Source organism: Amblyomma mixtum, chromosome 2 (assembly GCF_055824585.1).
Source record: "Amblyomma mixtum isolate Tamu chromosome 2, ASM5582458v1, whole genome shotgun sequence".
Taxonomy (NCBI): domain Eukaryota; kingdom Metazoa; phylum Arthropoda; class Arachnida; order Ixodida; family Ixodidae; genus Amblyomma; species Amblyomma mixtum.
In genome coordinates this window covers 109,748,233-109,760,537 of record NC_143013.1, presented here as the reverse complement: position 1 = coordinate 109,760,537, position 12,305 = coordinate 109,748,233, and the positions used below count along the sequence as shown (strand labels likewise).

Sequence of the window (12,305 nt, the reverse complement as noted above, 5' to 3'; positions counted from 1 at the left end):
GCTTCTCGAAAGCACATGTATTTTGGCTCAAAAATGAAGGAGCCTAACAGTAATATTTAAAAAGTTAATTATTCAGTGCTATTTAACCAGCCTGCTAGCTAGCACGTCTTAGCTGTGTTCAGGTGTATACATCATTGACAATACGCCCAAAAAAAAAACTCTCTTCTAACTCAAAAAGCATATTTTAAAAAATTGTGAAAAGTCTTAGGTGAAACACCCTGTATAGCAGATCCATAATTTTTTTGGATGTCAAATTGGATGAGATAATAAGCCTCTTCTCCTGGATTCCTGACTCATCTGAGCTACATACTTGTGTCTCGGAACTGCAGCAGCTTAAAAGCAATAAATTACTTCCCAATGGGCACTGCAGATACCTTGGATGTCCTGGGGACGTGTGGGACATCCTGTGAACGTGCACTGGATGTCCAGTGGAGTTTCATTGTCTATCGGGCTAATTAAAAGTATCTTTTCCTGCCAGAAGAACATCATATTGCATAAAACCCTGCAGGAGGCATCAGGCATGCTTTGCCAGACAAAAAAAAAAAGGGCACCTTTGGAATGTACCTTCGTTGCAGCTGCAAATGCTGAGCTTGACTCTGGTTCAGAGAAGTAAGTGGACTGAAAGAGTTTACAAAAATTTCAATGAAAGCTGCAATTTAACTTTTTACAAAGCGCTGTTCTTTCCTGAGAAGTTTATTTAGTGTTCCCCCTCCACCTTAACTAATTTCCTTCCTCTGAAAATAATCCGGTTTACAGTGAAATCCCATTAACTCAAAATTCATTTCAAACATGAAGTTCATTCAAACGGGCAATTTGGTCCAGTCAACGTCAAGTGCATTTAAAAAGAGAAAACTGCCCCTAATTCCGACCTCGCATGAGTTGAACGAATTTCAACGAATTTCAATTGCAAGGACTCGCAACGTTACTCTGACACGCTGTTGTAAGCGGCACTGACCCAGCAAACGGGGTAATGGTCTTCACTTCCTGCAGTTCGGAGCTGTCCTCGTTGACCACGTAGATGCGTGCTGAGTCCTTGAATACCAGGCAGAAGACATCTCGCTCAGGGTGCCAGAGACACCCTGCATGACAATAATGCCGCCGGTGAACGCACGCCAAGTTTTTTTGTCACTGTACACAATGCCCACTGAAACATCACAATTGATAATGAAAAAAAAAGTGCAAAAAGCACAAAAAATTGCTACCTACATGAAAAACGCAAGGGTGGAAGAGCGGGCTAGTTGGTAGTTCATCTTGGGGAAAAACACAGCGCACTATTAAGACAAGGACGAAGAAAGACAAGACGATACAGCGCTGTATCGTTTTGTCTTTCTTCGTCCCTGTCTTAGGAGTGCGCTGTGTTTTTGCCCAAGATGAAAAAAGCAAATCTTGTTGTTGTTGTGTTGAGTTTAATGGTGTACAAGCATCTAAGGCTATCATGCGCCAAGATCAAGGTGTAGGAAAATTGTTTTCTGCTGAATTTTACAAACATGTGAAAACCCATCATTGGTGTAGGGGACCTAAAACTTTAGTTCGTAATTGTTAGTAGTGCGAAAGGAAAGGAACATTAAAATTAGCAATTAGGAAAGCTTTAAAGAGGGTCAGGCAACCTCAACGACCATCCTTAGGCGCCCAGCCCATCAAACAAAAAACGTCAGCCTTCTTCCCTGGAACAAGAAGGCGGCTGAGGTGTATAACGATATATAGGAGGTATTCACTGAGGCCGCGCTACCAGACGGCGCGAGCGTCGTCGCGGCAGGCGCGCCATGTTTGCGGTCGTTTCAGGCCAGCTCGCGCAGTGTCACGGTGCGCCGTGAGGTGCCCGGCCTGAAGTGTTAGTTATCCGTAACATATTTGTACGTTGTTGAATACGTCAGCGACCACTTATCTTTGTGGAGCGCGTATTGTGCATGAAGTTTGCAGCAGAATTCTTCTGCGCCGTGATATAACCGAGCTGCCTCAACTCGGCAGCAAAACTGGCGGGCTGTGCTGCACGCAAGAATGTACACGACTTGCAGCTTTTAATATCAGTTGATAACTGTCAGCTAGTCATGCAGGGCACATCGTGGATAAACAGCACGATTAATTACCGAAATTCCAGAACTGCCACCGCAGAAATTGATAATTCAAGCGCCTAGCTGTAGTCCGCGAACTGCTGACGCTTCTCAGACGTACGGTCTTTCAGCAGAAAGGCAAAACGTCATAGCTGCTTTATTTACCCAACAGAACGGCCAAACAAATACTGCCATGCGCTCGCAGCACGAACGGCAGACACAGCGAGAATGTTTTGCAGTTTTGATTGTAGCTACATAGCGCTGCTTCGTATGCACAAGACCGTTTTCGCAGCAACGCAGTGTGCAGCCATTCCGCTAGATTCAGTTGTAACACGTCACTTTCAGCAGGTAGAGATGACAAGTTAAGCTACAGCTAAGTGAACAGACCCTTCGAATTACTCACCTCTTCAAAAACGGCACTTCGGCCGTCGGCACCGCGGACGTCGGCACCCACAGCACGAGTCTTGGACTCACCCGCTTGTCAAGTAATTGCACCCTCTCATAGGTTTATATCCTTTAATTCCTTGGTCTGCCAGCAAACTTAAGCCGTGCACAAGGTGGGCCTCGATACCGGTGAATTCAACGCGCGGCAGCAGTCCTGTACTACGTCGCACACATGCATGCCGGTGCCTCCGCATTCCTACGGGGGGTCGACCTTTTCACAAAGTAGAACCTTCTGAGCGTGCCCGCTCTTTTCTGCTGCGCACAGTTCACGGAATATTCACTCAGTCACGCGGCGGCACGGGTCGGACAGAAATTACGTGTGGCGAGACGCGAAATACACTCACATTTCACCCATCACCAGCTATTCAAACGCTGTGGCTGGCTGTGGCGGCCGCGCGCGCGACCACCAACATGGCGAATGCCGCGCCGGCCGCTAGCGCCCCTTGCGGATGACGTCATGTGAATACCTCCTATAGCAAGGTGCAGGGTTGGAATTAGAGCTTTTCAATGGGACCTGCTTCCCTTAAAAAGCAAAAAACACTTGGGATATCAGTAAGCGCATCTTGACCTAAAATCAATGCCGAGTGAAGAGGAATGCTTTCTTTGTAGCATGGCATAAAATACTTTTTCCTCAGTGATTCAAGTTCTATGCATGATAAGGAAAAAACAACTGTACAGACTAATACATTGCACAGATTTTTTTTTCATTCCCAAACAACAACACAAAGTACGGTAACTCTCTACAACTAAGGAAAGTTGAAAATACCTCTTGTTCATACATACGTAGGTTGTGAATGCATGATTGTGTAAAAGTGTTATGGAAAAACTGCAGATAACAAGCGTTAAATCCCATGTAGGAGAACAAGTATCACTACTTAATTTTGGTTGAGTGCAGTCCTGTGACTTGCTGTAAACACTTTGCACTTATATATCCTTGCTTTAGGTGAAACAGTGCATAATGTTAAGAACACTGCCTTTTTTAAATTTTGAAGAAAATGTATCAACTAATATGGTGAAAACTCAACAAACACCAACCGATAACTTGATACAACTGTCCCCACAATTACATCGCATATTATTAAGAACACTTTATTTTTATGTTTTAAAGAAAATATACCAACCAATATGGTGAAAAATCAGCAAACACTAACCGACAACTTGATACAACCGTCCCCAGGATTACTTCGCATAATTTAAGAACACTTTATTTTTATTTTTTAAAGAAAATATATCAACTAATATGGTGAAAAATCAACAAACATTAACCGACAACTTGATGCAACTGTCCCCAGGATTACTTCGCATAATTTAAGAACACTTAATTTTTATGTTTTAAAGAAAATATATAACTAATATGGTGAAAAATTAACAAACACTAACTGATAACTTGACACAACTGTCCCCAGAATTACATCGCAAAATTTAAGAACACTTTATTTTTATGTTTTGAAAAAATATATCAACTAATATGACGAAAAATCAGCAAACACTAACCGACAACTTGATACAAATGTCCCCAGAATACTTCTGCGGACAACCTGAGTAGAACTGAAATCAATTCTGTCCACTTTCCTTCTGTGGACATATACAGGAAAAAAATGAAAGAAAAGAAGACACCGAAGGGTTGTTTACATCCTGGAATAGGTCGATTAAAGGAGAAAAAGCGTGTGCCCACAGCGAGCCAGCCGAATGCGGAATGTGAGCTGCGAGCAGTCAGCCAGGCTCAATGCCGGCATGCGACAAGACGCACGAAGCTCAAACAATGGCCACTCAAGACGGAGTGCTTGTCAAACAGAGCCCTGCCACTCAGCTGTGACACACACCTCGCGTCTTGCATCACTGAGCAGGAGAAGGAACCCTCCCTCAGGCCGTGCGCAGACTACAGACAAAAAATATACGCGGCGTAGTGCAGTGTGCAGTCTGCTTCATACGATATCAGGTGTGCCTTCGGGGGAGGCGTTATCTCTGTTTCTCTCTCTTGTTGCCGGTGGCAGATTATGTGCTGCTTTATCGTGTCTTGTTTCATGCGGAGCTTGCACGCGATACTGGGTCACTCGCTTGCAGAGACTAGTAGTGCAGAATGGACACAATAAAGTTTGCTAGCCGATTTAAAACTTACAGGGAACCTTTAGCCTCCGTTTTACGGACATTATGCAATAGCATTAATGGCTATTTACTATGTTATTTTGTAATTAGTCCCTTTTTCTAATTACCCACATTTATTAGCATACATCACTCGGCGTACTTGACCACAAGATACACCATAAAACACACAAGGTCTATTCTAAAAATCGTGCACTTCGCGAAGTTATTTAATTTTGCTGCAGTGAGTCATGAGCATTCACTTTCAAAACATGCTTAGATCCCATCATTCGTCTGAAAAAGAGAGCAGTATGCATAATGACCTTTTCATTCTGACACTCACTGACACCTTCATTATTCCCTCCAGATACTTCCTTTTACTCTTGCGTCAGAAATGAAAGTCTGTCTCGTAAATGCCATCATTCTCAACGCTCATCTGCTTACTTTTGCAATGTTTGTTATACCCACTAGAAACACAAGAAATGCTAGCAATGTAATCTACCTGTCACTCGCAATTTTTACGGTCAATGCCTTATACAATACAGTGGCATAAAAATATGAAAAATGGTTCCTCTTGAAATTAAAATGGCCAATATTTAAGTGTCTGTACATGTGCTTTTCTTTTTCTTTAGTGATTTTTACATGTGCTGTCTTGTACTTTGTTAATATGCTTTATCCCGATGATCTTCCTCATGTCCTTCAGGCATGAGCCTACACTAGCTTTGGCTCTTGGCCCAAGATTTCTTTTTGCAAACAAACAAACAAACAAACAAACGAGCGAGCGGACGGACGGACGAACCAAAACGAAGGAAACGAAACGAATGAAAGAATGAAACGAACAAACGAATGAAAAGTCGTACGAACATACCCCAATGGCACTGGGGTAACATGTTGACTTGTAACCCAAGGGCCGTGGGTTCGATTCTCAACTAATTACCCCAATTTTCTATTCAGCGTAATTAGTTTACTTTACATTCTTACATGTCACCATGACATTTCGGTGACGCTACGACCTCGTAGTCACAATTTAACTTGAGTTCTAATCCTTTCCATTGCGTGACGTCACAGCCCTCTCGTACAAACCCAAATCAGTGTGACAATGCGCGCGGCTCTTTCTCACCTTGGAGCACGGGCAGCTGGGGCAAGGACAGGAGGGCCCACTTGGAGAAGGAGACGCACTGGACGGCCGTGTTCATGCGCCAGATGGAGAGCTCCAGGGAGCCGTCGTCCACCCGCTCGGCCACCACGCTGATGAGGGGCGGCCATTTCTTGGGGCTGCTGTAGCACAGGCCGTGCACCGTCCTGGAAAAAACACAAAGCCACACGCTGTTACGGCAAGTGGCCAGACAAGCCAAGCTGCTTCCTGGCAAACAGTTCAGGTTCTCCACAGGCTCAAAAGAGCCTGTTTGTGCTGACTGCGACCATCTTTGATTTGGAGACCGACCCACTATCAGAGAATGGGGCTGCCGTTCCATTCTTAAGGTCTGGTTGGAGCACATGTCGTGACTACACTAGATGAAATGAAACTTCAAGCCACACACTGTTAAAGGGACACTGAGGAGAGCACTATTAATATTTTTTTTATAGTAAAATCCGATAGTTCGGCATGTCATGGCTTTGTTGCCACTTGGCCGGCAGCGAAAGATGCATTTATTTCTAAGAAATTTGGATTCCAAGTTGAAAAAGTTTTTCCCGCCGCTCTGATTCAAACTTGGGATTCTCTTATGACGACACAGGACTAAGAGACGTGAAACATGACGTGCGCATGACGTAACGCAGACTCCGTGATTTCTGGCTGCCAGCAGTGCGGCCTCAGCCGAAAAGAAAGCTACCGCCGGCCGCACGTTGAAGGCATCTATCGGCTATTGCGGCCGTCGCTACAGTCGCTTCGATTACGTTTGCACTGGCGTTTTGCCAGCGTTACGATGGATCTCGTTCTCGAAGTCGTCAACGAAGTTCTCATAAATAGACACCTTTAGCATACCGTGTACCTTGTTACCGCTAGCGGAATACCGGGAGCCCGCCTACAGCCGGAAAACAGGGGCTGATTGGTCCCGATGCTGCAGGAGCGCGCGTAGCTGCCGGGCACGTGGCGCCATCTGGCGACGTCAAGGACATTTGCGCATGCATTGGCTGCGCCTCAGTGATTCATGGCTTCTCGGGTCCTAGAGTTGCTAGAACCATTGGTTCTAGCAACACTGCTTTGTCCTATGACGTCATCACGCTTGTACTTGCGAGTTTGGCCTGTGGCGGCAATACCTGTATTTTAGTTCTTGCTCTTTTCTACGTTACAAGAGCTTTGTTGTCCGTATGAGCGGCGTTTTTGTAATCAGGAGCTGGTATTCTGTCGATACAAGCCAACTTCAATTTCTCCTCAGTGTCCCTTTAACAAGAAAAAAGCAGAGCAAGTAATTCTGATTGGCTTGATCAATTGAAGCCATGTGTGAGAAGTTCTTTTTTTTTCTTTTCATGTATGCACTTAACTGTTATAATATTTGCTTCCATTTCTTGTCAGCATATCTTGCTGCAGGCTGTCTTTTAATTAAAGAGTGATTAACCAGGACTTAAAATTGTTTGCCAAGACCTACTTTGACCAATTATGACCTATTCACTAGCACAGCCAGAAAAAATTCTGGCAGATCTCAAGACACTTAAGACTGCAAACGTGTGGGAATGAGAGAGCAATGCTGTTCCTGAGTGCCTTCACAACCCCCTCCTCCCCACACACATGCTTACCCCACCACTCTGAAACCATATTAATAAAATTTCTGCATGAAAATTGCCTTTTGGGGAAAGGGAAAGGTGCAGCAAGTGTCTCACATCTCGGTGGACACCTCAACCGCACCCTAAGGGAAAGGGTTCAGAGTCTGGGAAGGCATACAATTGAAGGTGCACATGTCGTCGGTTCGAATCCCTGTTGAAGGCTAGCCTCCAACTTGACTAGGACATGTAACCTATATGCAAGGAGGAATCGTATGACACGACCCGGAACGCTGTACGCCAAACGGTTGCGTCACAGTTTTGTTGCGAATGTTGTTGGGAAAACTGGCGCCACATTGAGATAGGCCAGTGCAGAGTAGATATAGACCAGTATATATAGATGGCCACCTATTTCTTTTTGCCGTTGCTGGGATTTTCTGTACCATCTTCGAGCACACAAAGCTGGCTTTTTTCGTTATAGGACTAGTAATGCTTTTGCATTAATAAAGCAGAGTAATGCTTCCAGACCTTTGACCTTTTCCTTCCTAGGCAATGAAGAGACAGTTTGAAGTTTGTTTTATTTACATCATAGATGTGGGTAGGTCCGGGTAAAAAGTGATCGCAGATCACTTGAGGGACCCCCGGAGCCCCCTTTACATGGCATACAGCAACAAACATCGGAAGATTGGAAGTAATAGCATGAAGGGCCAAACAGTGCAATTGTTTGTAGTCCGCTCTGTGCTTGTTTGTGGATGTCACCTCCTCTGTCTCTGAAGACCCTGAGCCTTGTTACATGGCTCAAAAGTAACCAGGATGCAAAGTTCGCGAGCACGTCTTTGAAAATATTATGAATCATTTTAAATGTTTTTTCATCGTTAAATCCTCCACAACATCGTTCTTGCAGCAGTTCTGCCTGTGTTACACAACTGCTTGAAACTACCGTAATTACTCGCGTAATGAGCCCACTTTTTTTTTTTCCAGAAAGTTTACTTCAATTTTGGGGGAGGGTTTAATAAACAAGAAAAAAGAGTTGACAGATTTTTTGTGGGTCGAAACTTCATATACCTTTCTTCATATACCTTCCATTCAATTTCAATATCATATGCCTTTTTTCTTACTCCTCCATACTGCACACAGCATGTACACCTCAGTACAAATGGAATAACAAAAGCAGTTGTATGCAGTGTCCTGCCCCTGTTCATTTTTTTCCATCCTCAGGGTTGGTTTTGCTCTATTGCACCACGAGTTTCTTTTCACACCACTATACCGCAACAGTGTGCAATTGGATGTTAGTTAGTTATATGGGGTTTTATGGCGCATAAGCAACTAGGGCTATCATGCGCCAAACACAAGGCTAGATGATGTTATGTCAAGTGTACAGAGGTTACATTATAATAGACTTAAAACATTGGCTTTCTTTAGAAACTTACAAACAAGTGAAAATTCGACAAGTGTTTGCTCGCCTAAAAGCAATGCGGGATGAAATGGAATGTGTTCATTGTAAAATACCGTAAAAAATTTTTTTCTAAGTTCTTCGAGATCTGAACAAGAAATTAAAATGTGATTTACTGTGAGCTCCTCACCACATTTGGAAACTGTGTACTTGTGCAGGTAATGTACACCTAAGGAGAAATGGTGGCATTGCATATATAAAACCAAAGAAATTGCACAACACTTATTTAAAACTATCATATTTAGCCAGATATAAGCACTCCTTTTCTTTGTTTTCTTATGCCGACCTTTGCTAGTATAAACAGTAGAGAAAGATACGCCTTAATTCGAAGAAGATAGAAGTGCCAAAAATAGAACCAGTCTTCGTAACAGAAATTTCGTTATATTCAGTTATGGAACCTGAGTTAGCTACCTTGCTCAGAGAAAAAACTCGCAAAGCATAAATAGGAAAGGCCAAAGAGAAAAAATATTAGCAAAATGAAAAAAAGCCTCAATGCAGTTGCAGCTATGAGCATTAATGCTAAGTATCAGGTAAACTGTGGCTAGGATCGGTTGGAATAAAAAGCATAAGAACTTGGGAAGCGTCCACTGCTCGACCGTAGAGCAATTACACTAACGAATGCTTTGTAAACTGCACAAAAAGCGTGCGACATCCGAGAAGTCATTAGTCTGCTTCAGTGAAAAACTCTCATGTTACTTTCAGTAGCACGTGAAAGTTCAAGGACAGATGAGTGGTTCGACGGTGTGAGCAGTGAAAGGTGCCACTCAGTAATTGCTCCTGCTGTTTTGTACTGTTTAGAGCACATATATTCTATACTAAATGTATATATAGATTGATTCCATACTACATGTATATATTTATGAATTTAGCACACGTTTTTGAATACATCAATGTATGTTTAATGATCTGCCTAGAGGTATGCTATATTGTATTTTATTTGTAGCAATTATCGTTCTGTAGACGCAGAGACATATGCATATGTACATAATATTTGATTTATTTGATTTATTGGAGTTTAATGCCCCAAAGAGACTCAAGCTATGAGGGACGCTGTAGTGAAGGACTCCGGAAATTTCGACCACCTGGGACTCTTTAACGTGCACTGACATCGCACAGTACACGGGCCTCGAGAAATTCGCCTCCATCGAAATTCGACCGTCGTGGCCGGGATCGAACCCGCGTCTTTCGGGCCAGCAGCCGAGCACCGTAACCACTGAGCCACCATGGCGGGTTATATGCACATAATAGTTCACTGGTATTATTAATGCTAACCCATGTGTAACAACCTTTCACTTCAGTTAAATGAGTTAAATGAGCTAAACAAGAAGGAAAGAAAACCTGGAAGAACCAAATGCCTGCTGCATATTCATCAGTAAAGCTGCCCTAGCCTTAAGACACTGTGAGCAATTTTATGCTGGCAGTGTCGCAGGTGACTTACTTCTTTTTAATAAGATACGTGATGAATACACAGTGGGGACTCAAGGTTCATCTGTGTTTTTTTTACAGAAAGATGGAATGACTCCTAAAAGGGATAGCGCGGCTAAGATAATGTCATCACAGCTTTTCAATTCCATCTAGAAATAATGTGGCTTTTCTGCCGTTGTCCTCCTCAGTCGGTTCTTCTCGGTGTTTGTTACAGGCCCCCGCATTGTACTCCGGACTTTTCAGAGAAACTTACTAACTTGCTGTGTGAACTTACTGCTAAATATCAAAAGTCGCATATACTTCTCTTTGGTGATTTTAATTTCCCGGATATTGACTGGAGTACTAACACTGCTTCAGCATCAGGCACGGTGGAAGCCAAAAATTTTATAGAAGTGTGCCTGAACTTTGGCCTTACACAAGTTATCTTGGCGCCAACAAGAATAACACAAACGAGCGCTAACATATTAGACCTACTACTCGTCAGTCATCCCGAAAGTGTTAAATCAGTCACGATTCTTCCTGGAATAAGCGATCACGAAGTAATTCATACCGATATAGCCTTAACCCCGCTTCGGAACCAAACTTTTAAAAAGACGATCCGTTTGTACGATAAGGGTGACTACGCAGAGATTAATCGTGAACTAGACGCTTTCTTTCAATCTTTCCGAACTAATTTTCATATTCGGTCTATCGAAGAAAATTGGACTATATTTAAGAAGAAAATTACTGAACTAACTGATCAGTTCATTCCTAAGTTCACCTTCCGAGAGAGTTCACAGAAACCATGGTTCACTAAAACGCTAAAACGTTTGGAGAATAGAAAGAAGCGTCTATTTCGCGCAGCCAAAGCAAAAACTAACCAGGCGGCCTGGGACAAGTATTACGCAGCCGAAAAGGCATATAATTCATCTGCTCGGAACGCCAAACGTTCCTTTTTTAACAAAGACTTGCCCCGAGTACTACACACTAATCCTCGAAAATTCTGGGACACCATCAACCCAAAACACAAAGGCGATATCAGTGTCACAAATGAAGCAGGAGACGTGCTTAGTCATGCAGAGTGTGCTCACATGTTCAATGTTGCATTTCAATCAGTGTTCACTAATGAATATGATGCCCCCTTTTCTGTGCCAAACACTTTTATTTATAATGTTATGTCACCTGTTGAATTTAACGCATCGGGAATTCTGTCACTAATCGATAAAATGAAACTTTCATCTTCGGCCGGTTTCGATAATGTCAACGCCAAATTTCTTAAGAATACGAAACTCACCAGTGCCAGTTACTTATGTTTGCTATTCCAGCAGTCACTCTCTTCTGGCCAACTTCCTCGTGACTGGAAAAATGGGAAGGTCATTCCAGTCTTCAAATCCGGTAACACAAATTCTCCATTAAATTATCGCCCCATTTCTTTAACAAGCGTGCCTTGCAAGCTAATGGAACACGTCATATTCTCCCATGTCATTGCCTTCTTGGATTCGAACAATTTTTTTCATCCTGCGCAGCACGGGTTCCGGAAAGGCTTTTCTTGCGACACTCAACTAGCCCTTTTTATTCATGACTTGCATGCCAACCTAGATCTTAACCTGCAAACTGACGCTATATTTCTTGATTTTAAAAAAGCCTTCGATAAAGTTCCCCACAAACGCCTGTTGTACAAGTTATCTAACCTTAATATCGATCCTAATGTTGTTGCATGGATTAAAGAATTCCTAACTAACCGCACTCAGTCCGTCTTTGTAAATGAACACACTTCCAGCTTCCTTCCTGTAACATCTGGCGTCCCTCAAGATTCCGTACTAGGTCCCCTTTTGTTTTTAATATACATAAATGATTTGCCCTCGCATGTGTCTTGTAAAATTCGCATGTTTGCTGACGATTGTGTTATTTATGAAGCAGTTAATAACAATTCTGATCAATTATCTCTCCAAAACAACCTTAACAATATTCGGGATTGGTGTAAAATTTGGCTAATGGAGCTTAACCCTCACAAATGCAACGTACTCTCTTTTCATCGCCGCCGTAACCCACTCGTGCCCTTCTATCACATAGACTCCGTTCCCGTGCTGCCAGTAGAATCATACAAATATTTAGGCGTAACCTTGTGCGCTCACCTCTCCTGGAAAACGCATATAACTAACATCATTTCT

General features: G+C 43.0%; 1 protein-coding gene across 3 annotated transcripts in view; it reads right to left on the bottom strand.

The window, feature by feature from the left end:
• The window catches only part of LOC149360544 (WD repeat and coiled-coil-containing protein-like), a 51,474-nt gene that overhangs the window by 32,106 nt on the left and 7,063 nt on the right, over positions 1-12,305 (bottom strand). For all 3 annotated transcript variants that reach the window (XM_089572382.1, XM_089572383.1, XM_089572384.1), the window contains exons 3-4: positions 5,698-5,879; positions 956-1,079 (exon numbers count right to left, since the gene is read on the bottom strand). In XM_089572382.1, coding sequence (XP_089428508.1) covers positions 956-1,079; positions 5,698-5,879 — 306 coding nt within the window. The remainder of the gene's footprint in view (positions 1-955; positions 1,080-5,697; positions 5,880-12,305) is intronic.